Raw genomic sequence first — 25,246 nt, forward strand, 5'->3', positions numbered from 1 at the left:
TTTTCATGTCACCTTTATCATCTCTAACTCCTTTTACAGCACTCTTTCCTCCATTCCTAAGCTTCTTCAACAACCTCCAGAATATTTTGCCACCTTCTTGATATTTATTTTCTATATTCTTGCCAAAGTCTTCCCATGACTTTTGTTTAGCTAGTTTTACTCAGTGTTTAGCATTCTTGCATTTGCCTCTATATTCTCTAAGAGCACAAGCTGACTAATTTGACAGAAACTTTTGAAATGCTTTCTTCTTTTCCTTCACTGCCTCTTTAACTTCCTGTGTCCACCAGGGAGTTCTGATTTTTTTTATCCTTGCAGACAACCTCACCACATTCCTCTCTGGCAGAATCAATCAATGTTTTCTTCAGAGTTTGCCACTGAATCTCCAAGGTTTGATTCCTGTTCTCAAACTCTTTCATTTTCTTTTCAATAATCTTTCTGTATTTTAGTCTACAATTCACATCTGAAAGCTGCTCAACTTTTATTCGCTTTAAAACTTTCTTACATGTCATTCTTTTCAATAAGAAATTCAATTTTATCCTGCTCAAGACTAAATAGTGATCACTTCCAATTTCAAATCCTCTGTACACTCTGGTGTCCTGCACCAGGGAGAAGCCATCACTCTCAACAATAACATAGTCAATGATTATCCTAGCCTCTTCTCTCCATGTGAATTTGTGCACATTTTTATGTTGGAACATGGTGTTAGTAATAACCAGTCCATGTCCTGAGCAGAAATCCAAGATATTTGCCATTATTATTAGCTCTGCTCTTTTCTCCAAATTTTCCCAAAATATTTTTGTATGTCTCGCAATCATTTCCTACTCTGCTATTTAGATCCCCACCAAGGACCACCTTTTCCTTTTTCATTGGGTCAGTTGCTTTTTCTAGAGCCTCAAAAAATTCCTCCACTTCTACTTTGTAGAACCTTCTGTGGGACCATAGGCACAAATAAGTCTCATTGTCCAGTTCCCCATTCTCATATTTGCCCACATTACTCTACTTGAGACTGACTGCCATTCAAGAAGATTAGCCTCGTATTTTGTGTTGAATACTATGGCTACTTCTTCTTTTCCTTGATTGTCATTGCCTGCATATAACATTTTGTATTTATTGCTCAGAAAGATGTCGCCAGTTTTGGTCTTCTTTTGTTTCAGTCACCCCTATTACGTCGATCTGGTACTTATCTAATTCCTCAGCTAGCTCCATTTCTTTGCCATTCAGGCTTCTTACGTTGATAGTACCGATCTTTAACTCTGGTGATGTTGAGTTGGGGTTTGTTTTCAGATTTGTTCCAGTAGCTGACTTTTCGCTGTTCGCCCTGGTTCCCTGGCGAAAACAACGGGGGCCTTGTTTAACCGGGCGACGCCCCAGCTGGCATGAAATTTTGTCATGTTGTACCATCATTTTTTATTTTGGTTTAACCAATAAGAATACAATTTGGTCGGCTAAATCCCAAATTGCCAGCCCATCCTCGTTCGTTCAGTATCAAAGTAGATACCCAACAGGGTGCACCACGAGAAGGTGAGGATTGGACATTAGGTCAGAAGCCCTGGTTGGTTCTCTGCATTCCTTTAAAGGCTATGTGGAGGTCTCCTCTCAGTTATACAGCTTTGACCCTTAAGCACCCCCGTTTTTAATATGATTATTTATTTATGCTCCTAAAAAAAAAATTTTTTTTAGGAGCATAAACAGATGCCATCTGTTTATGCCCCTAATCTTTCTCAGGACCCTCATATCTGCGGTCTCTGGTCTTTGGTCAAGTGCTTTACTTCTGACCCAGCGCTCAGATGAATAAGTTAAAATTAGTTTGAACACTGTCTTGTATACAGCTAATTTAGTGTTTTGGCTAATTTCTCTCTTATTCCATATAAATTTATTCAGTTAACTTCCTACCATACCAGCTCATGCCTGAGTAGTTGAAATGTTTTACTTGTTCTCCATTCACAATGCAGTTGATATTTTCAAGGTTTCTGCCTATTTTCGTTGTCTTTTCGTTGAATGCGGACCTTCATACCATATCTATTACAACAGTTATTCAATTTAGTCAGGAAAGCTTGCAGACTTGTAGCGGATTTATTTAGAAGTATAACATCATCCACATAAAGCAAAGAGCTGACATTAACATCTTCAATTTTGATATCAGTTTTAATACCACTTTTCTTCATAACGTTATCTATATAGATAATGAATAACAGAGGGCATATGACTCCAGATTTAACATTAAAGCACCTTCCTGTACTTTCTTTAATTCTAACTGCTGACTTATAATTCAAATAAAGACTGAGTATTGCTTGATATAATGCTCCATTGACACCATACAACTAAGTAAATATTAAGTAAATATTTACATATTAAGTAAATGAATGAAAAGACTGCTAACTAACTTTAAATTGATCTTACTATTTCATACAGACTTATCTAATGATATAGTGGCGCAGTATAATAGAAATTTCTCTACCCTTGGATTAGTGATCAATTTACAATTAGTTGTGTTTTATTTTATGAAAGTGACTAGTAACAAGATGGCGGATTAGAACACAACATGAAAATAGAACGTCACGACAAATGGCGCAATCGGCAGGATGTGATTTAATTGATAGAAAGTAATTTAACAGCTGTAAATTAACAGATTTAATTTAACTTGGTAATAATAATTGTGGAATTGCTCCCTGAAAATTTAGAAAGTAAATTGAATAGATCACAATGAACTGGTTGTAATCAGAAATCAGGCAAAGATAAAGTTTTTTTTAAATTAAAGGATTATATTATTTAAATTAATACTCCTTTTATCACAATGGCTGTTACTTCAAATTCAGAGATGAAAGACAGTGAATTTTTTAGAAGTATGAATCCTCAACAAGTAGTTCCCCAATTTTCAGGAGAAAACTCTGATGATGTATTATCTTTTTTTACTTATGTTGAGAAACAGCAGGTTGGACAGACTTTCAGTTGTTGGTATTACTTAGAAACAAGCTAATTGGTAAAGCTAAAACATATTTTTTCTCATCTCCTATTCTTAGAGAAACGTTTGAGTACAAGAAATTTAAAGAAGCCTTACTATCTCAATTTTGTAAACGGAGGAGGAGTGTTGGACCAAATTTATGGAAGCTGCAGAGGATTACACAGAAGGACAAAGAAAGTGTTGCTGATTTCTACAATCGTTTACTAACTCTCTCTAATAGTTTAAATGTATCCAATGAAGACAAACCTCATTTGGATTGGACAGTTTATCAACAATTTAGACAAGGTGTTAGGCAAGAACTGAGGGAGACAGCCTACAAGAAGAAGATAACCTCACTAGAAGAATGTCTTGTAGCTGTCAAAGAAAAAGAACAAATGTTAGGAGACCTTTATCCCTCATCCAATGTAGGTCTTGTTATTGTTGTAAATAAGACTGGTTGTTCCTTGAACCAATCAGAAGTTGAAAAGAAAAATAAGGATGATAAAGGGAACGGAAAGAATATTGGAGAAAGTCCAAATAGTATTAATTGCATAACTGAAAGTAAGGAACAATTTGACAAAAGGCTGATGACAGAAGTGAAAACCCTAATTCACCAGGAAGTAAATAAGTTAAATCAGCCAATAATGGATATAATGAGGTTGTGAGACAATTATCAGCTATTACTTTGAAGTCTCAAGAAAACCAAAACCCCTTAATGAATTAGTTAAACATGAAGTGGAAAAACAAAATCAACCCATTTTAGTTAGTCTAGATAAGGTAATTCAAGGACTAGATAATGTCAAACAACAGATGTCTGTTATCTCTCAATCTAAGACAGAGACAAAACAAAGAAATCCTCCAAAATGTTATAATTGCAAGAAAGTTGGACATTATGCCAGGAATTGTTTCTATAACAAAGGAAACTACTCTAATAGCAAATGGGACTCGAAGTTTGGATACAAACCCCACAGAAGAAATAATGGAATTCAGAAACACCAAGCACCTAATGAAAGAATGATGAGAGTTAGAGGAGAAATCCTAGGTTCTAAATGTAATATTTTGTTTGATACAGGATGTAATGCTTCAACTATTAGAAAGGACTATCTCCAAGGTATAAGACATAAGTTAAGGAATAATATTGCCAAACTTAGACAACCTGTAAAAATTACTACTCTTTCAGATCCAAACTTCGTAGCGTATGAAAAGATTCGAGCAAGAATCTACCTACCAGAATTTAAGCTAAGTGTCTGGCAGGACTTACTTATCATCCCCTCAACTGCTGACATAAGCTCCCACATCATATTGGGAACAAATTTCTTAGAAAGATATCAGTTCTCCTGTGATTTTTTTAAAAGGGAAGTATGCCTAATGGGCAGGAAAATAAGTGTCAGAACAAATGGCAATTATATGCATAATAGAACAAGGAGGCAGAGAGAAAGGTTTCATGTACTTGAGAAAGGATTTGCCCCAAATAAAGTGGAGCTGTTTGTAATTGAACCAACTGTGGAGAATAGTAATACACAGTCTGTTATTCCTTATCTACCAAAATCAAAATGTAATACTGATGAACATTCTCAACAACTAATAGCCAAACCTAACCTGAAGTTATCAATAAAGAACAATTAACAGTTGAGGTAAATTGTGCCAGGGTGACTAGTCTATATAACAGAACTAGGCCAAAAGAAACAAATTACCAAAATGATAGACAACTGAGGATAAAAGTTAGTAACAGAGAACAGAACGTCTACCCTGAAAGGACAATATCACATTATAAGTGTAGCAATCAAAATTCTCCCTATGATAAAAACAACAAGAACTTAAGTGGAGAAGTGCAGAAAGGTAAATACATAGACTGTAATAAAAAATTTAATCATGTTCAAACTAAGTGCTATTTAAGATCTTGGAAGGGAGATAAGAAGTCAGTTTTCTCCACTCGTGAGTCTAGTGTGAAAAATTTTTCTTTAAAGAAAAATTTTTTAAAGGAAGAGTAAGCCTTTGTTGGATTCTGATTATGTAGAGATTAGAGTAATTATTATTTGCTTCAGAATCCAACATGATCTTCCATCACAAAGGCTAGACTTGTAAATATTATTTAATGTATATAACTTATTTTAAAACTTAATATTCATATAACTACCTTAATTTTGTCAAATATTTAATTGTTTAATCAAAGGAATGTGTTAATGATAATAAGATTCTGTATTAAATATTAATAAGTTATTTTATTTATTGTTATATTAATATTATAAGAACTTGTATTTGTAATTTAACTACGCATTTATTGAAATGCAAATATTCTATTTATTCTTGTTTGTGAAAGTTTAACGTTATGTAATAACTGAATGTAGTATGTATAGCCTAATGTAACATTCACGAGAATGTTTACGTTTATCGGTTGTCATAGAGACGCATGAAATAAACGAGCGTGAGTGGAACAGAGCGTGGACTAAATAAAGAGGAGAAAATATATATGTAGTAGATAAGTCGGAACGGAATTTTGGAAGTAAAAAGTAGCAAGGAGATAAACCACAGAAGTTGAAGTAAATAAAAGGTTCTTAAGGGCAGGAGTTAAGTGGATTTTTTTTTTTATAAGTGAGCAAGGATGAAATGAGCTTTATAGTTAGCTGAAAGTATAATCAGCAGTAATAATGAAAAGGAAATTAATACTACAATCGGATAAAATAAAAAGCTGGATGTTTAAGGAAGAATTCTGAATGAACCTGGCTATTCTAGAATTGTGGCTTATTTCCGATTTGCCCTAAAAAGAACCTCACGGTGTTTAATTAGTTTATGAGTGGTAACGACGATAGTTGAAGTACCCTGTAATTGAAGTCTAGAATTCTGAAGTGCGTTTGATAGTGCTTTAAGTATAACTGTGGATTAGTCTTGTAGATGTGTTTTTATTAAGTAAGATAAATAAGTTCCAAAGGTTTGCTCACAACATAATTGATGTGTTAGGAACTATTTCCGGTAAGGTTTATCATAGTGTATTATTTCATTGCTTGAAGAATTGTGTGTTAATTACGCTATGCTTAACCTAACTTTAACTGTGGAAACTCTTCGTGATTGAGAGTTGGAGATAAGAATTGTTTGAAAGATATTTTTCAGCTATTAGTGCCTGTGATACTTTGAACTTATAGCATGACTGAGAAACATGTGAAAACTGATTAGATTGGATGTTCTATTATAGTTATTCAAGTGTAGAAACTTTGTAATCCAGAAGCTGAGAAAGTGCATGTGAAGACTTGGAAGATTGTGCTAATGTGATTAACTTGACTTAATGTTTGACTTGTTACTACTATTAAAAATTAGAAGTAAAATTTATGTATGTGTTATATGACCTATATTAAATGCTTCATTTGTTAATCTAACTATTGTGTTTGCCTGAATTTCTTTTTACTGCACCGTTCACAAAAATTCGAATCTAGCAGGAATCCCAGAAAGAAAATAAATACTTCGGCCTGAATGAATGAAAAGACTGCTAACTAACTTTAAATTGATCCTACTATTTCGTATAGAGTGGCACAGTATAATAGAAATTTCTCTACCCTTGGATTAGTGATCAATTTACAATTAGTTGTGTTTTATTTTATGAAAGTGACTAGTAACAAGATGGCGGATTAGAACACAACACGAAAATAAAACGTCGCGACAGTAGCGTTTTGAATAGCTTCTCTCTTGGCACCTTGTCATATGCCTTTTCCAGATCTACAAAACTTAAATACAGATCTTTGTTATATTCCCATGATTTCTCAACTATCTGTCGTAAAGTGAAAATCTGATCCTGACAGCCTCTATTTGGCCTGAATCCTGCTTCCCTTCCACAACCCTTCTCAACTGTTTCTCAATTATACTTGCATATATCTTACCAGGAGCACTCAGTGATGAAATCCCTCTGTAATTCTCACATTTAGTTTCATTTCCCTTTTTATATATGGGTACTATGAGAGCTCTACTCCAATCATCTGAATAAGGTACATAGACATTTGCAGACTGTGTAATATATTTCTCAACAAATAGTGCAATTAGAGACTGGGATAAAAACGGCACGAACTAAAATCACATGTCCCGTTCCACAGAAACTATGCTGTATAGACTCAAGCAAAGCCATATGTTGTACTGCCAAACACAGTACCTAACTAAAAACTATTGTCCAAACATTTGACCAAAATTTCAGTTACATTAAAAAAGTGTTTATTTGATTTCATTTGAAATTTTCGATGTCATTAAGACAGATCATAAAGGCTAACTTCAAATAAAATATAACTGCAAATTGTAACTAACATGCCGATAATGTGTGTGTTCTCTCAGCTTGATGCAGAAGCGGCATACAAACAAGCAGCAATAAAATTCAACCGAATGGTTGAAACTTTGTGCTAGTTGAGCTTGCCCACGTGACACTGTACATAAATGGTAATGAGAAGTTCCATTGGAACAATAAACAGGCAAAACAAAACACCACTCCGTCGCAAATGTTTTAAAACTAAGACATATATAGTGAATGTTATTATGGCAGTGTCAGATATTATGGAATTCGGTTGAAGAGAATTAGCATTTCAAGTCAATAACTGTCAGCATGCCTTTGTCGTTGGGTTGCGTGATCTTCACATGCATGTCTTCACAGCTGCTCTATTTCTAATGGCCTACCATTGTTGTCTGTTTAGCACTCTGCTTTCACTTCTCATTAGTCATTCATGAAGGAATGTTCATTACATATCTCAAGTCTTGTAAATTACTGGTAATTTTTGCTTGAAATAATGCAAAAGAAGATGATGCTATTTGGGTAGATGACTAACGCTGTAAACAAGGGAACCGCTCTCGAGGTCAGAAGTAGTGACAGTGAATAGGAGATTCTTGGTAAATCATACCTATTTTTAGTTTTTTTCCTGAAAACGTTAGTTTCCGAAAATCCCCACATATATCTCGCATCCCGATTTTTTAGCTCTAATTTTGGGAAAAAAGTACAAGTTATATTTGAGCAAATACAGTATCTAGTAAATGATACAACAACTTTGCTCTCCCAGATGTTTTAGATGATGTTATTAAGAAATTTAAATGTTTTTCTCTTTCAGGATATTAAATACCTATTTCGCTATTGTACTTCATTTGAGTAAATGATTTGTTGTTCAGTGAAATGTTAGTGTGCCTTTTTCTATCTTTTTAACAATTAACATGAACCTTTAAGTATTGATGAAGCCACTTAATTGGGCCAAAATGTTCTACTCCCGATGGGTTGACAAACTGGGTCATTAAAGGTCAATAATTCATGATACCGTTGTGTTCCAATTTACAATTGTTAGGTTTTCAACTATCCTTACATGTGAAACTCTACTTGTCTTTATCCAAATCTTATTTATATACGAGATATCACCCAAATAAAAATATTCAAGCTTCTTCTTCTCCCCTTAGTGTCCCTAAATATTTATTTTATATTGCACCTTTCAGGACATTTAGTTTAAGATATAAAATTCAAAAACAAGGAGCAATTACCAAAATATGTCTGAGTGTGAAACTAATATGCAATCATGACCTTTATCTCGTAACTTAACAAATCCCCCCCCCACGTGATTAGGTTCATACGTTGTTACAAGTGGTGCATTGAGCGGCAATCTCAGACAACTGTATTTTCAATGAACAAAAGTTTACTGAACTCTTAAACATGGCACAATTCATTCTTTATCAAATAAAACTCAATTCAATACTAAGAAAATATATTACAAATTTTCACTAGCTAAACACAATTATTAGGTTAAGATTCTACATGAGAATCGTGATCATATCACCATAACAGATTCTATACATATAAACATGTATAATTCTAGAACTAGCTGATCCTTTTCTAACCCCTTACTGGTTTGATCACGCTATAATTCTGTATTTTCTAGGACATATATAATCAGTTACTCTAATTTTCTCACTAAGACAATATGGATTAAATTTATCCTTTCGCTAAGCTAATACACACTTTTGATCTTTAAAACTCTCTTAATTAAAATACAATGTACATGCATAAATCTCTAGGCACATGAATTACGTATTAATTAATAATAACAAGCTCATTTTTATTCTAGTTTGACATATGCTCAAGTCCTAGTATAATTCTCATTAATCCTTTCAACTGTTCAGTAATTGAACAATGAATACAGTTACATATGATATGAATTGACACGAGATTTTACAGTACCTTTTCACTTGGGTATTCTACACTGGTCTCTACCTTTTTCCGATATTTTACCTTCCTAGGAAGAACTCTTCTATAACTTATCACTCCTAAGTTCTTTTGGCACTAAGATGGGCTTTCACAATCTTCAATCAAGGACATACATAGGATCATCTATTCTATGGCTGTGAAATTCATCATGTGGGCACTGACTCCTTTATAGAATTTTCTTTCTCTCATTATGATCACTGGATGATGAGACACACTGACATTATCTTCTCTCTTTTTAACTGAACGGCATCCCTCATTTCTTACAATAGGAACACGGAATCGAAATCCTGCACACTTTGTTTCCTTATTGTATCAGACGGAGAAAACTCCTAACCCGTCACTCAGGAAAACCGCGTGAGACCTATACAAAGACTCATGAAGAAAAACTCTAAGGAAAAAGCCACGTGGGGGGGGGGGTTTCCTAACCCTTTTATATGATGCATTAGCAGGTCATCTCTACCTATAGGAGTTGCCAAATGGTGTGCCACCCTTTTTTAATAAATTACTCTGGATTTAGAGAAAGATGTTGAAAGTTTATTTTTCACTTGATTAGAGTATAATAAATTTAGTTTAATCCTTTATCGAAGTGTGAGCAAACAAAGTTTGCGCCTGAAAGTATCTTCAGGACTGGGGTAAGGTGATACAACACCAGGGCACTCCTTGCAAAGGTGGAGCAAGCTACCAACACTCCTCTCTCAGTATTTCCCATAATGCAAAATATAGGTAGAGATGACCTGCTAATGCTTCTGCCTGGTATCTTCACTTGGGCCTGCCTCCCACTGAAGAGACCTTAATAAAGGTCGAAACTGGTCTGGGTTGTGGCCCTTCCCTTAATGCATAACATTAGACATATCCGCAAGGAGATGTGTTTTGCATTATGGGAGATACTGAGATAGGAGTGTTGGTAGCTTGCTCCACCTTTGCAAGGAGTGCCCTGGTGTTGTACCACCTTACGCCAGTCCTGAAGATACTTTCAGGCGCAAACTTCGTTTGCTCACACTTGGATAAAGGATTAAACTAAATTTATTATACATTCAAGGTTGGCAGTGGCATCCTCAGCACTTGCTTTTTTCTTCAAGCAAAACTCTTATGTTTTGTTTCAATTTCCTCCTCAAAATCTTCAGTTTCATTTTAATATTGAAGATGACTGTCAATGGATGCAAATGCTTCCTACTTTCCGACGTGGTTCATGTCTAATGGGACATCATTTTCACTACTGGCTATATCCATAATCGAATACTTAAAACCACATTGAGCAAAAAAAGTTATGAATAGTCTTGTAGTATATTCCTTGCCAACTATCAACCATAAACTTTTGGGCTTGGTCTCCTTAGCAATTTTAAAGAACCAGTAAAATCTTTCTTGATTTCTGTTGTAATTCCATATCCCAACTTCTAAGCCAATTCTTAAAAAATTTGGATATCATCCATGCATATTTTTTAACATGGTATTGAACTGGTAAAACTCCATTCTAATTTCTTTAAAACTTCAAGGCTTCATCCTTTTTCGAATAACTAACATCTTTCGTTTATTAGTTCCTGACATACTTGAATGGCCTAACACTGTTATCCGATTGATTTCACTAATCCAAACAGTGTAGTGTTTTATAACTCAAGGAACCATCTGTTGTGGTACAATAATATAACACTGTTTAGTCAAAGGTAGAAGTTATTGGCTGGCCCAATTAAACAGTATTGTGTATACTCATTATATATTGTGCTAGAAAAAATCATGTATCAGAACATATAACAGCCAAAAAATAGACCTATTTCATTTTTCAAGTCCCCCCCCCCACACACACACAGCACAAATTGTGAGCTACTTACACGATCTATCTTTTCAGATTTTTCTTCTCAGATGTTCACTACAAGGTTTCCTTATGCTTATGCAAAAAAGCAATCCAAAATGCATTTTGAATAAGCCATCCAAAACCCAAAAATCCTAAACAAAACTGGGTTCGAATGGGGAAAAATATATAAATATATATAAATAAATAGTTCAAAACAATTTAAACTTCTGTTTTAAATTAATTTCTGTTCTGATCAGAAACATACTACTACTTTCAATTTATTCTATTATTATATAAAATAATCAATATAATCAATACTCAAAATTTTCACAATACCATTGGCAATTTCTACTCCCAGAGCTACTGATGTCTCATGAGTCCAGCAACGAGCCACATTACGAATCGTATAACCACCACCTCCTAATAACAAGAGAGGCAAATTATACTTTTTAACAAAATCCACACATTTTCCATGTCCCTTCAGAGTAAGATTGAAGCAGCCTAGGCGATCTCCAGATAGAGAATCTGCTCCACACTGTAGAACTATGGCACTGGGCTGATACATTTCCATCACTTTTGATATGAGCTGTAACATACAGATTACACAGAACTTAATATGAGCAAATTTATAAGCAAGCAAACCAGTAACCAATATCATAAAACTAAGTAGTTTCTTTAAAATATGTAACTGGCTTGATCACCAGCAAACCATTACCACTTCCTATGTGATATTTGATCAATTAATCAAATCAGTTGGATCTTACTACAGCAAACTAGTGGGGACGGGACCAGAGGAATAGTTTGTTATAGCAAATTTTCCTCATTTGTGTCTATTTGAATTTGTTTGGGACTTTTTCAAAAGCTAGTTTCAGTGAGTGAGTTTAGTAGTGTTTGGTATAGTGAGTTGACTATATTCAAATATAGACAACTCACTATAAAAAACTTTCAATAAAAAAAACAACAACTTAGGATTAAAAATCTGCTAAAATTAAAAATTAGCTTTTACTAACATATTATACATCATTTACAGTGGATGGGCTAAGAATTTTCTCCCCATTTTTATTTTTTTATATATATATATAGGTCCGTGCGGTTAGCCTAGTGGCTATGCGCTTTGCAATCATATGCCTGGGGAAGGATTGTCCTAGGTTCAATTCCCATCGAAGACATGAGGAGCTTAAGGATCTTTCTCAGTCATAGCCAAGTTAGCTGGTCTTGGGCGTGGACAGCAGGGTTTTTCATCCTGCAAGCAGGCAAACCGGCCCCGTGAATACACACGGATTACAGTCAGGAATATCACCCTTAGGGGATGCAGCAGAGGAGTGGCGAACCGGCTGCATTAATACGCCAGTAACCCCTCATTAGAAGGGGACTCAACCCATCCTAGGATGGACGAGAAGGATAGATAGATATATCTGGTATTTTTTCTGTAGTCTGGAAAACCTGCTCTAGACACCAAACATGGAACTTTTTAAGCACCTTATTAACATCTTGCCAAATTACTAGTCCCCCTCAAAGGTAATTCTTCCTCTTTTGTTAAAAATGCTGATCACCTAAAAAAAAGTATATTAAAAGACCATATTTTAAAACATTCAGACATAGTGATTTGCTTCAATATTACTTTGCTATTTACCAACATACCATTAAATTCAGACCCTTGAATTGTTAGTCAACTCCCCCCCCAAACAACACAGCATAGTCAAACAAGTGGTTTCACTATGCTGAGTTGATTGTCTATTTGGAATTTGACCACATGGTCTAGATAAATTAGATACTGTACATTTTTAGTGCATTTAAATAGCCAATAACCCCCAAAATCCACAATGGAACAGGAAGTTAATGACTGTCTGCCTTTCCTAGGTACACTAGTTTCACACCTTCCCAATGATTTATTATCTTTTTGTTTATAGAAAACTTACACAAAAGGAGATATTTGCAAACAATCATGCCATCATCCAGTTCAACAATATGGTATCCTAAAAACACTAACTCACTGAGCTAGAGCCATCTGTTCCAGTGACAATGCTCTTACCACTGAACTCATTTATTGTGTCAAACTTTTTTTAGCCAATGACTATAATGCTCAGAGAATAGACAAAATACTAAGACACAAGACTACAACAAAACTGTTACCATCCCATGCATTCAAAATACATCTGAAAAGTATATCTAGAGTGCTTAATAAATATCAGTTCCTCACCACATTCAAACCAAACATAAAATTGAAGGAAACTCTCATCCATTCACCTAAGGACAAACTCCAATTTATCACATCCAGGAGTGTATGAAGTGCTCTGCACTTGTGACCTGTTTTACTATTGAGAGACAGGAAAAACTGTTGACATCTGCCTGGGAGAACATAAAAAAATACATTCGGCACTATCATTATGGCAAGTAAGGAAAAGTAGACTGCCTTGGATAATCTTTCACATAGGATCAAATTGAAGAAAACAAAAGTGCTACAAAGAAGGCATTATAAGTCAGTGAGATTGTTTTATTAAATCAACAGCAGCTTTAAAACATTCACCAAGCATCAACAAGTATGGCTATATCAATTTACCAAAAATCTGGGGACAGGCATTTTAAGATCAAATCTATACTTGTTTTTTTTTTCCTCTCTCTTTATTGAACAACAGATTGCAGCAGTTAGGACTCTAGTTCCTTGTGTTGTCCACTGCAATTTTTTAAACTGGTCCCACTGTTAACTGAATTGTTTGCTGTTTGTGTGACAAACTAGATTTGGTACCCTGAAAACGCTAGATATAATACCAGAGAATATCACCAAATAAGTTAAATAAATATAATAAATTTAGTTTAATCCTTTATCCAAGTGTGAGCAAACAAAGTTTGCACCTGAAAGTATCTTCAGGACTGGGGTAAGGTGGTACAACATCAGGGCACTCCTTGCAAAGGTAGAGATGACCTGCTAATGCTTCTGCCTGGTATCTCCACTTGGGCCTGGCTCCCACTGAAGAGACCTCAATAAAGGTCGAAACTAGTCTGGGTTGTGGCCCTTCCCTTAATGCATAACATTAGACATATCCGCAAGGTGATGTGTTTTGCATTATGGGAGATACTGAGATAGGAGTGTTGGTAGCTTGCTCCACCTTTGCAAGGAGTGGTGTTGTACCACCTTACCCCAGTCCTGAAGATACTTTCAGGTGCAAACTTTGTTTGCTCACACTTGGATAAAGGATTAAACTAAATTTATTATACTCTAACCAAGTGAAAAATAAACTTTCTTCATCAAGTTAAATAAATATTAATTAATTTTCATATTATTCTTGTGTTGTGAATCAATGCTGTTAAGAAAATTGACATGTATAATCTTGAACATCACTGTATATAAATGTACACTGATATATAAAGTTCCATGTGCCAAAAGTTTAGGACAGTTTTGGATTGGCTGACCATGCTCACTGGATACTTCTTCACATAGTATTATTACATGGAGGGAAACATCTATACTGCACAGAAATTGTTAGAGGCATGAGAGACTATTTTTAAAATTAACAACAGCTATGACGCACTCTCCTAACTTCAACAAGTATTGTTGCATTAATTTGCCAAAGATCTGGGAAACCATTTTGAGACCTGATAGCCAAACTTCCCCAAATTTGGCTCACAGAAGGTTCCATGTAATGACATCGGTTCAGTTTCAGTTACAATTTGAATTGTTTTCCATATTTATTTAGTTCAGTGCTATGTGCTTGTCAGAGTTATAATTATGCTCTGAAGATGTTGAGTAGAAAACCAGCAAAATATTACTCAGATTAATAAATATATTTTTTGTTCTTTTGGTACTGTTTATACCGGGAAGCTATATTATGAATAATTTATGGCACCTAAGTCTTTCCTTCAATGTGGATTTTAACAGATATCACAGTTATTGCTATCCCATATATATATATATATATATATATATATATATATACACACACATATGTAGAAAGTTTTTTATCTTGGGTATAATATACATTAAAGATACCAAGAAATTTTATATACACTTGGTTTTAATCCTTTTTCCCAAGTAAGCAAAACAAAGTTTTGCGCGTGAAATATATTCACGTCTGAGCTACTTATATATAGAGGCTAATGACTAGCCGTGCTTTGCATTATGGGATACATACTAAGGCAAGTGATATGAAGTGATTAGCCTCTATATACAAGTAGCTCAGACATGAATTTTCAAGCAAAAAAACTTTGTTTTGCTTACTTGGGGGAAAAATGATTAAAACCAAGTATATAAAATTTCTTGGTATCTTTCACACACACATTACAATATGACTTGGCGTGCTTTGCATTATGGGATACATACTAAAGCAAGTGATATGAAGTCATTAGCCTCTATATACAAGCAACTCAGACGTGAATTTTCAAGCAAAAAACTTTGTTTTGCTTACTTGGGAAAAAAAGGATTAAAACCAAGTATATAAAATTTCTTGGTATCTTTAACACACACACACATTACAGTATGGAAAGGCTTAGGTCCCATTGTAAAACTATATCCCTTATCAGCAAGTCATGAATGGCAAACCAAACTCTGGATATTCCTTCATAGAAGATTAAATGGAAGAAGACAAATGTGCTGAATAGTAGTAGTAGTCACTAGTTCTAAGAGACTATTTTTGGAATAAGAATCAGTTATGAAATACTGCCTAACCTCAGAAATTATGGCTGCATTAATCTGCCAAAGATCAAGTAAATATTCATTCTGAGACTACATTTAAGCCTATGTTCTAGGCAAATAAATTACATTAACCTCAAAGGAATGAACAGGATGGATACCATGCCAGTGCTACATGAAAAATTTATATTATTACTAACTCAACATCTTTCATTTTCCTCCAAATTAATCTTTGCAGGAATCCAAAACTGTCAGATCTTATAATTTAGCCTTTGAAATCTCTACTTATAGCAATAAGCCATGTGGATCTTGGTCTCCCAGTTTTCCTACCATCAAACACCTGAGGTGCAAATCTTTCTTCTCCTGTTTTATATAAGTAGGATAACCATATAATTTATCATCCAAACTGGGATAATTCTGAGAGTGAAGGAAGAGGGCTAATAATTAAAATTATATAAAATTTTAAAAAATACATTTATTGATAAGCATGTTGGTGGATCTATAAAACAGATTAATAAAATAAGTGAACACGTGTAAAAACGTGTCCACGTATATTAAAGCAAAATAAAAAAACTTCATTAGATTGATTATCTAAACATTAAAAATTAACAAAAGTAAGACTGTTCAGTCTCTATTTCATGTATATCCAAACAATCTCCAATATTTTCCAGTAACACTGACAACTGTCGGCATGGCGGCCACATGTATCTCACAGGATGTGACACAGGGTGCATTTGTAAGTGGTAGCGACTGGCTGGTGCACTAAGTGGATGGCAGGGTGGTAGCATTGAATACTTTACCCACCACCATTACCTAAACATTAGGCAGCTATCCCCCAGCTGCTTATATCTGAGTACACTTTATTTTATCAGTGAGCACTCTGCATGCTGTCCTTAAAATGAAAAGTTAAGTTACCTTGAACTGGGAAAAGGCAAGAAAAAAAAATAGAATATAAAATATTCTGGGACAAACACTAAACCAGATGGGATGCTGGGACATATGGTTAACCTATGGAAAAGTGACCGTATTTTCTGAGATTAGCTATGCTTACACATTTCTGAATGCCAACAGTATTAAGTAGTTCCTTCCTCATATCTTCATTTTTAACATGATGGTGCCACTGATGCCATCTGTGCTATCCTAATTAAGTTCTCCATTTACAATGCACTTGATATTTTCAATGTTTCTGCCTATTTTCATTGTCTTTGTCTTTTTAATGCTGACCTTCATACCATATCTATTTATTCAATTTAGTCAGAGAATCTTGCATACTTGTAGCAGATTTATTTAGAAGTATTGGGTGGGCAAATAAGTTCGTACGGTTTTTCAGAGTAGAATGAAACACATTTTATTTAATATATATAATACATATACTAGTCAGTTATATATTGACCCTCTCGATCAATGACCTCTTGCCATCTGTCCACCAACTTCATTATGCCGCTTTCTTAAAACTACTGAGGTTTACTGGCGAAAAACTGATCCAGGTGTTTTTTGACAGCCTCCTCATTAGCGAAGGTTTTCCCGTTCAGAGAATTCTGCAACGATCGGAATAAGTGGTAATCAGAAGGTGCCAGATCCGGTGAATACGGAGGATGCGACAAAACATCCCAGCCAAGACGTAACAATTTACTCTGGGTTGTTAACGATGTGTGGGGTATGTCGTTGTCGTGGTAAAAGACAACACTTTTCCAATTTGCCAATTCAGGATGTTTTGTGCTAATTGCATGGGCCAGTCGCGTTAAATGTGAGCAATAGACAGTTCTGCCTGACGGTAACACCTCGTAGTGGATAACACTTTTATAATCCCACCAAACAGAGAGAGTCATCTTCTTTGGGTGCAATCCCACTTTTGAGGTTGTTTGCGGAGGTTTGCTCTTGTGCCCCCCCCATGATCTTTTACATACCACGTTATCATACACGACCCATTTTTCATCTCCTGTAATCATCCGCTTCAAAAATGGGTCGTTTTCTTGGTGACATTGCAGTGAATCACAGATGGATATGCGAGCAGTCATATTAGCCTCAGTCAATTCATGCAGCACCCAAACGTAGAGTTTTGAAACATATCCCAGCTTGTGCAAATGGATTACAACGTTTGTTCAGTACTGCAATAACGTTCGCAGAAATCTTCTGCACTGTTTGTGACAGATTTTTGTCAACGATATCCTTCAGAATACTCAAATCAACCTTGGTTGGACAACTGGCGCGAGGTGCATCACTAACGTCAAAATCTCCAGAATGGAATTTAGCCACTTTTGGCATACGCGTTCTGTTAAGGCACCATCCCCATATACGCTGCATGTTTTTTTTATGGGCCTCCGCAGCTCGTTTGCCTTTTTTGAAATAAAAAAGGAAAAAACGCCGGTAATATACATTATTTCCTTCCATGTCTAAAAATATGTTACACACACAACTGAAGTAGGACAAACAAAAATTCACTGAAAGTTTATGTGAAATGTCGCCTTTCAACTGTGCAATAGTGTTTGCAAAGTAGCGTAATATTGTACTAACGCATAAACTGAACGACCTTATTTGCCAACCCAATATAACATCATCTGCATAAAGCAAAGAGCTGAGATTAACATCTCCAATTTTGATATCAGGTTTAATACCACTTTCCTTCATAATGTGATCCATACAGATAATGAATAACAGAGCGCATAATGTACATCCCTGTCTGACACCAGATTTAACATTAAAGCACCTTCCTGTACTTCCTTCAATTCTAACTGCTGACTTATAACTCAAATAAAGACTTAGTATTGCTTGATATAACACTTCCTTGAAAATTCTGTAACCGTAATCATCATCCAAATATGGCATAGAGCTATTTTCCCAGTCAATTGCATGGTTGGAAGTTTCAAGATGATGTGCTAAGCCTGAGGAGACTGTCCTGTTGTGATTGACATCCCCAACATGCTCCTTCTGTCTGATTTCCAGGCTTCTTGAAGTTTGCCCAATATATGAAAGGCCGCACATACATGGAATTCTATAAACACCCGGATATTTGAAAAACGGTACGCTGTCTTAAGGAGATCTTAATACCTGTCCGATGGTAGTGTTAGGCTTAAATACCACTCTGATGTTGGGAGATTTTAACATTCTCGCTAATCTTGAAGAGACTGAATCTACATAACGGATGACTACTGTTGAAGCGTACTGGGTGACTGTTCCTTGTTGTTGGAACAACAATGGCAAACTTCAAGAAGCCTGGAAATCAGACAGAAGGAGCATGTTGGGGATGTCAATCACAACAGGACAGTCTCCTCAGGCTTAGCACATCACTTTGCAACTTCCAACTATGCAACTGACTGGGAAAATAGCTCTATGCCGTATTTGGATGATGATTAAGGTTACATAATTTTCAAGGAGGCGGCAGTGGTATTAAGAATGGGTAACAACCTCAACAGAAATCAGGGTGCCATACTGAAAGATATATGGAAAAACTTAATCAACTTACTCAGTTTCACAGAACTACAATACGCAAAAAAAAAATCATGTAACACGTGTGCATACAACATGTATCCATGATACTGACTGAAGCTTCTCAACACATGCAAGCATTGTCATGCATAGCTTCAAACTTAACTGCCTAACAGTTAGCAACGTTTCTGTATTCTCTCATATTTTTTGTGTGTGTGATGTTCAGCCTTGATAAAGCTAGACAGTTGCTAGCGAAACTAGTAGGCGGGATTATACTAATATATGTATTAATAAAGTACCTATGGTGTCATAACCACAAAAAGTCTCGGTTTTAAGTATTTTATGACCAAATATGTATAATTTAAAAAAAACATCAATAAACCCAAAGCAAACTTTGGGTGCAACCACTTCTCTTTCATGCTTCCCCCCCCCCCCCCCAACAATCTCTTAGCATCCGTCTTCTCCACCAACTCTTAGTTTACACATCTAAGGAAAATTATCTCCCACTTTACCATAAACAACTTACAGCATCAAATAAAGAGTTATGTCTACTTGAAGAACTTTTCTTCAAATAGACTTAACTGTCTAATAAGACATCTGGAAGTGTACTTAGAAAGTAATGATAAATGTTTGGGAAGGAAGCATATGAAGCAGAAGTAGAAATTATAAATAACATGAAATTTATAGAGGAATTTTAATACTGAGTTCTGGAGAAAGTTTTATGCAAGCAAACTTGAGAAGGAATAATAAGTGATGAATCACTGGCTTTAAATAAGCTTTTTTTTTCCTCATTTTTTTTAAAATAATGATCACAGTCAGATAGCCTAAAATAACTTCTCAGGATTTTTTTAAGCCATTTCAAGCTTCTAATAAGCAGGATGGCCATCTCTTACTGGGCAATAAAAGTTATCTACCTCCTCAAAAAAACTGTCAAAACAACATTTTTAATTCATGATTAATAGTCGTGTCATCATGGTACATAACAGGTCTTTTATTAGACGCTTTACAGAAAAGTGTGATAGACAATGTATATTTTAAAAAATGATTAGCACATGTAAAGGACATTAGAATTTATTCACAACTCCTACATATTTTGCTTACTATAACGAATAATTTACACTGCAGTATTTTTTTATTTTATTTATTTTAATTTTTTGATGCCAATGTTTAGTAATATTTTCCCTATTTGTTTGTTAATATTATTACTCCAAAAATACTACTTTTTCTGGTTTTCTGTCTTTGATATGTAATGACAATGCTAGTTATTTCAAATTTTCAAGATTTGCTGCAAAAGTATTTCATTAATTTAGATGTAATAAGACATTAAGATTACATGAAATAAAAGCAGGTGGTATAAAACATTATTCTGAGTTTTTTGCAACTTGTAGGATTTATGGCAAATTATTAGATAATAAGAAAATATACATTTTATATTTATATTTTATCACCAGTGAAAACTTGTTACTAGAGAAGGCTGAATTGTCAGTTGCTGCTGCTGCATGCACCAGTATTTATTGCAGTATGGTAAATGATGTACTATAACAAATTGTTCCATTGATCCTAAGCATTGTTATAGTAAGTATCTAATACAAGAGAATCTCTAAAGATAACTAGAAAGCAAAATCATAAAATGTCAGAAATAAATATTTATTTTCTACCTCCACACAGCTTCAATGATAAAACTAAAAATTGAAGTAGAAAGAATTAACATATACATAACAGAGGAAGAGCAAACTAGCCATTCAATAGTAATAGTACTTGCTTCTTAGTTTACCCATATGGTAACAAAGTAGGAGATTCAATGGTGCTGTTAGTTACTGCTAAATTGTATATTTGCTATAGCAGAAAGCTGCTTAATTAAAGAGACATACTTCTTAATTCTAAACACTTTCATGCCCTGTCCTTATCTCTAAAGTCTTAATAAATTGCATTACTGAATATGTGATTAACAGAAGTCCTTCAAAATGCAAATGATATTATGAAAGAAATCAAAGAAAAAAGGAGCATGAAGAAATTTTAGGCAAAATCTATTTTAAAAAAATAATTAAAATACTCAAAACAATAAGCATTTAACAAGGAAAATCAACTGCTTACAGGTTGAAACACTCCTTGTTCATAAGATTCATCATCAATACCATCACGTAAAGGAAAATTCACAGCATAGTATTTGCCTTTTCCTGCACCTATGTCCTGGAATTTAAAAAACACTAGTAATAATAAGATAGTGAAGGACACTTCATAAAATAATACACAACCAAGTAAATTTCATAACATCAAAACAGTAATTAAGACAGTAGTATACTACATAGATAACTTGACAAATTGGAAAGTAACATGAAAAAATAAATAAAATAATTAAAATAAATCAAGATTAAATGAAATCCAAAACTTGTGTAGAACTATTTCCCATAAAAGGGATAATTTAAGTCCATCATTTAGATTCAGTCGATGTATCAAGATTTCACAACCACCTTTGTATAGACGTTCTAAGTGATTACTACTTTTATTGAGAACCTTAATTTTTTTTCCAAAGGATTTGTAGTCTGGTGATGAGAGCATCTTCCACAAGTCCCTACTGTTCTGGCTTGTGAAAACTTAACGGTCTAAATCAGAGGTTGACAAAATGGTCGATATCGACTCTTGGGGGTCAATGTGGCTATCCAAGGGATTGATAAATGTCTAGGGGAGTCAAAAGGTAGTCAATAAACACCTAAAATGATTTTGAGTAACACCTAGTAAACATGCAACGCCAACTGGCTGATCGCTTGAGGCAACAAGGGAGAAGTGAATGCAAATTCTCTTTTAACGAAGAAGAGGAACAGAATGAACCTGGAAGAGTGTGGTGACTTAAGACTAAAACTCAGTATATGGCTGCGCCACATACTGAGTGTATATGGCTCAGCCAGATACGTAAAAATTTCATTCATTTGTCTTGTACAATGTGCTAGCACTGCACTAGAATATGACATATAGTCAGGCATGAGTTGCATTTTATGCACATAGGCGTGTCATCAGCTTTCAGCAGAATAAGATGATTGTGACCTATGAAGAGCCTAGAAAGAACAACTTCCTCTTTTCTGCTTCTATGTTGACTAGACTGCAATACTTAATGTTATGCTTAATCTCATGCAAAGGGTTTGTCATTGCTTCCTGCCATGATGACTGCCACTGAGCAATTAGCTTTGATTTTATAAACTGTCTCTATAAGATACTGTCAAACAGTATGTAGAATATGTATAAGCTAACCAAGCAGCTGCAGTCTCATTTCCCTAAATTCCAATGTGCCTGGGAGTCCAGAAGAACCAAGCATCAATCAGCAGAACAAAACATCAACAGTTGTAAAACCTCACAAAGCACTGGATGTGGATTATAAACAGGAGACAAGAGAGCTTTTAAGGAACTCAATGAGTCTGTATAAATTTCCGCTTTTAATAGTGGGTTTGTTTTCAATTTCCACAAATGCAAGCTGAATGATATACAATGATATGCAACTCTGCTGTATAAACACTGCAATCAAGTGGGATCTGGTTGGAAGAGGAATGTCAGGAAACACACCACAGCCAACACAGGTCTCAGAACTTGAATCATCAGTAACAATGGGCAAAAAATCAGAATGGCATGCTCTGTGAGCATTAAACAATTGTAGGTAGACAGATGGAATATGAGACTTCTGTAGTTAAAAAAAGAGAGGTTGCAGGAAGGAGTGAAAATCTGTCATAAAAGAATGCTTTATGTTTGCTGCAAGGGTAATGCTATCAACATTCATGCAAAAGTTTCCTAAACTCAAACATGCTTTCCAAAAGGAGACATGGAAGTTTGATGTGCATTATACTGAGCCTACCAACACACAGAAAAGAGACTTGCCCACATACAATGCTCTGAAAAAGACTATTTTTAGAACATAGTTAAGAAACAACTAACAGAGCTGGCTCATTTGCTGCAAACAGAAAGACTTTGTGTGGGAGATGGTGAAAGGCAGCAGCTATTCATATACCCTGATCACAAATGGGATCCAGCAATCGAAGACCTGCCTTGCAGAAGCATAGACTTGAGACCCATAATTCAGCTTTGAATGTATGAATGCACAATAAAGACGAAGCAATAAGATTGATCAGCACTGCAATTCAGTACCGGATACAGTGTGAAGGAGATACCATGATCTCTTGCACTTTTCTCTCAGTTGACAAACATGTACAAGGAATGTAAGTTTTCTGTCAAAGATGAGTCTCAAGAACTTGCCTTCTGTTGCTACTGGAATAAGAGTTTGCCCCATTCTTAATTCAGGATCTGGTGTGAAGGGTGCATTTTTGGCAGAAGTATACCCCGACACTTTATTCTGCTGAAAACACTTCATTCTAATAATAGCCCATTACTAAGAGCCCATGGAGAACACTATCAATTGCTTGCTGAAGTTGTCCTTCAACTATCCTCATGTACGAGAGTGACAATAAACTGTGAAGTCATCAACATATAGAGCATTACCTAGTGGGAGGAAGCTGTTCAATGACTGAGTTAACTGTGATAGCAAAGTGTCACACTTAAGACAGGGCCTTGAGGAATATCATGTTCTTGATGATAAGGCCAAGATACAATACTATCTGCTCTCACTTGGAAAGCTCACCTGAACAGAAAGTTTTAAATAACTACTAAGAATGTTCTCTGAAAACTAGGTTACAGAGATCTTTTAATGCTATATTTTCAGACTGTGTCATGGGCTCTTTTGTGTCAAAGAGCACTGAAATTTTTTTGGCTTATGGCTCAAGCCCATTAGCCAAAAAAATTTGCATTTCTCTTGTTCCACTTTCAATATTAAAAAAATTCAGGACAACATGAAGGTGTTGCTCTGATTCTGGCAAAATTATCTCCCAAAGTGCCTGCAATAGTTTATGGAGGATCAGCAATAACACATCCATTATGGTCGAAGGTAGATAAATGGTGTATTCTTTATCTTTCATTTTCTGGATTTTATCCCATGCAATTTTAGCACTGGTTGTTTGATTAATCAATGATGTAAATTAAATACAAGATTGTTTTTGACTGATTTCTCATATAATGTTCTATGCCCCAAGCGTGTTAAATTTAAGTTTGCTATGGTGAGGTATCTATGAAATATACATGATCTGTCTTGATCTTTTTTGGCTGGCTAGTGCACTGGGTTCTGTACAAGACTTTGGATAGAGCAGAAATTGAGATGATATTTTTGGAATAGAGCTGTTGTGCCTGGAAAACAGAATCTGTTACTTTACTGCTTCATTAATAGATGTTTGACTGACTGCATCAGCATTCAATTTTGCAAGATGGGAAAAAGTATTCCAGTCAGCATGATCCATTTTCCACACAAGTATCTATGTAGAACACAGTTCCAATGAAGCAATAAAGTAACAGATTCTGTTTCTAAATTCTTAAATTTCTGTCTTCTAAGGCACTTTTTACTGTATCAATCCACCTATATCTTGTTCTTCCTCTGGGTCATTTTCCTTCCAACTTCACAGTGAACACTTATTTTGCTAATCTTTCCTCTCCCATTCTGTTTAAGTGACCATAACACCTGACATTAGCCATGCTAACACATTCCTGGATGCTAACAATGTCAAGTTCTTTCCTAACATCCTCGTTTTTAATAGGATATTGCTATTGATGCAATCTGTTCACACCCCTAATCTTTCTCATAGGTCTCTAGTCTTTGGTGAAGTGTTTTATTTCTAACCCAGCTCTCAGATCCATAAGTTATTGATTTGAACACTGTCTTGTATACAGCTGCTTTAGTGTTTTGACTAATTTCTCTCTTATTCCATATGAATTTATTCAGTTGACTTCCTACCATACCAGCTATGTTGATTCTGTTGTCCATTTCCATATCTAATTTATCATCTTCACTAAAAATTGTGCCCAAGTAGCTGAAATCATTCACAATGCAGTTGATATTTTCAATGCTTTTGCCTATTTTCATTGTCTTTGTCTTGTGACTGCTGATGTTCATACCAAATTTATTACAACAGTCATTCAATTTGGTCAGGGAATATTAAAGACTTGTATCGGATTTATTTAAAATTATAACATCATCTGCATAAAGTAAAGAGTTGAGATTAACATCTCCAATTTTCATATCAGGTTTAATAGTGCTTTCCTTCATAATATGATCCATATAAATAATGTATATCCTTGTCTGGCACCAGATTTAACATTAAACCATCTTCCTGTACTTCTTTCGTTCTAACTGCTGACTTACAATTCATTTTACACAAATTATGG

General features: G+C 35.0%; 1 protein-coding gene across 2 annotated transcripts in view; it reads right to left on the reverse strand.

Annotated features, from left to right (window-relative positions):
* Nucleotides 1–25,246, reverse strand: part of HDAC1 (histone deacetylase 1) — a 229,221-nt gene that overhangs the window by 65,774 nt on the left and 138,201 nt on the right. For both annotated transcript variants that reach the window (XM_090395692.1, XM_090395694.1), the window contains exons 7-8: nt 21,089–21,184; nt 11,278–11,527 (exon numbers count right to left, since the gene is read on the reverse strand). In XM_090395692.1, coding sequence (XP_090251818.1) covers nt 11,278–11,527; nt 21,089–21,184 — 346 coding nt within the window. The remainder of the gene's footprint in view (nt 1–11,277; nt 11,528–21,088; nt 21,185–25,246) is intronic.

This window comes from Typopeltis vanoorti, chromosome 7 (assembly GCF_054136105.1).
Source record: "Typopeltis vanoorti isolate ZY-2024b chromosome 7, IOZ_Tvanoo_1.0, whole genome shotgun sequence".
Classification (NCBI taxonomy): Eukaryota; Metazoa; Arthropoda; class Arachnida; order Uropygi; family Thelyphonidae; genus Typopeltis; species Typopeltis vanoorti.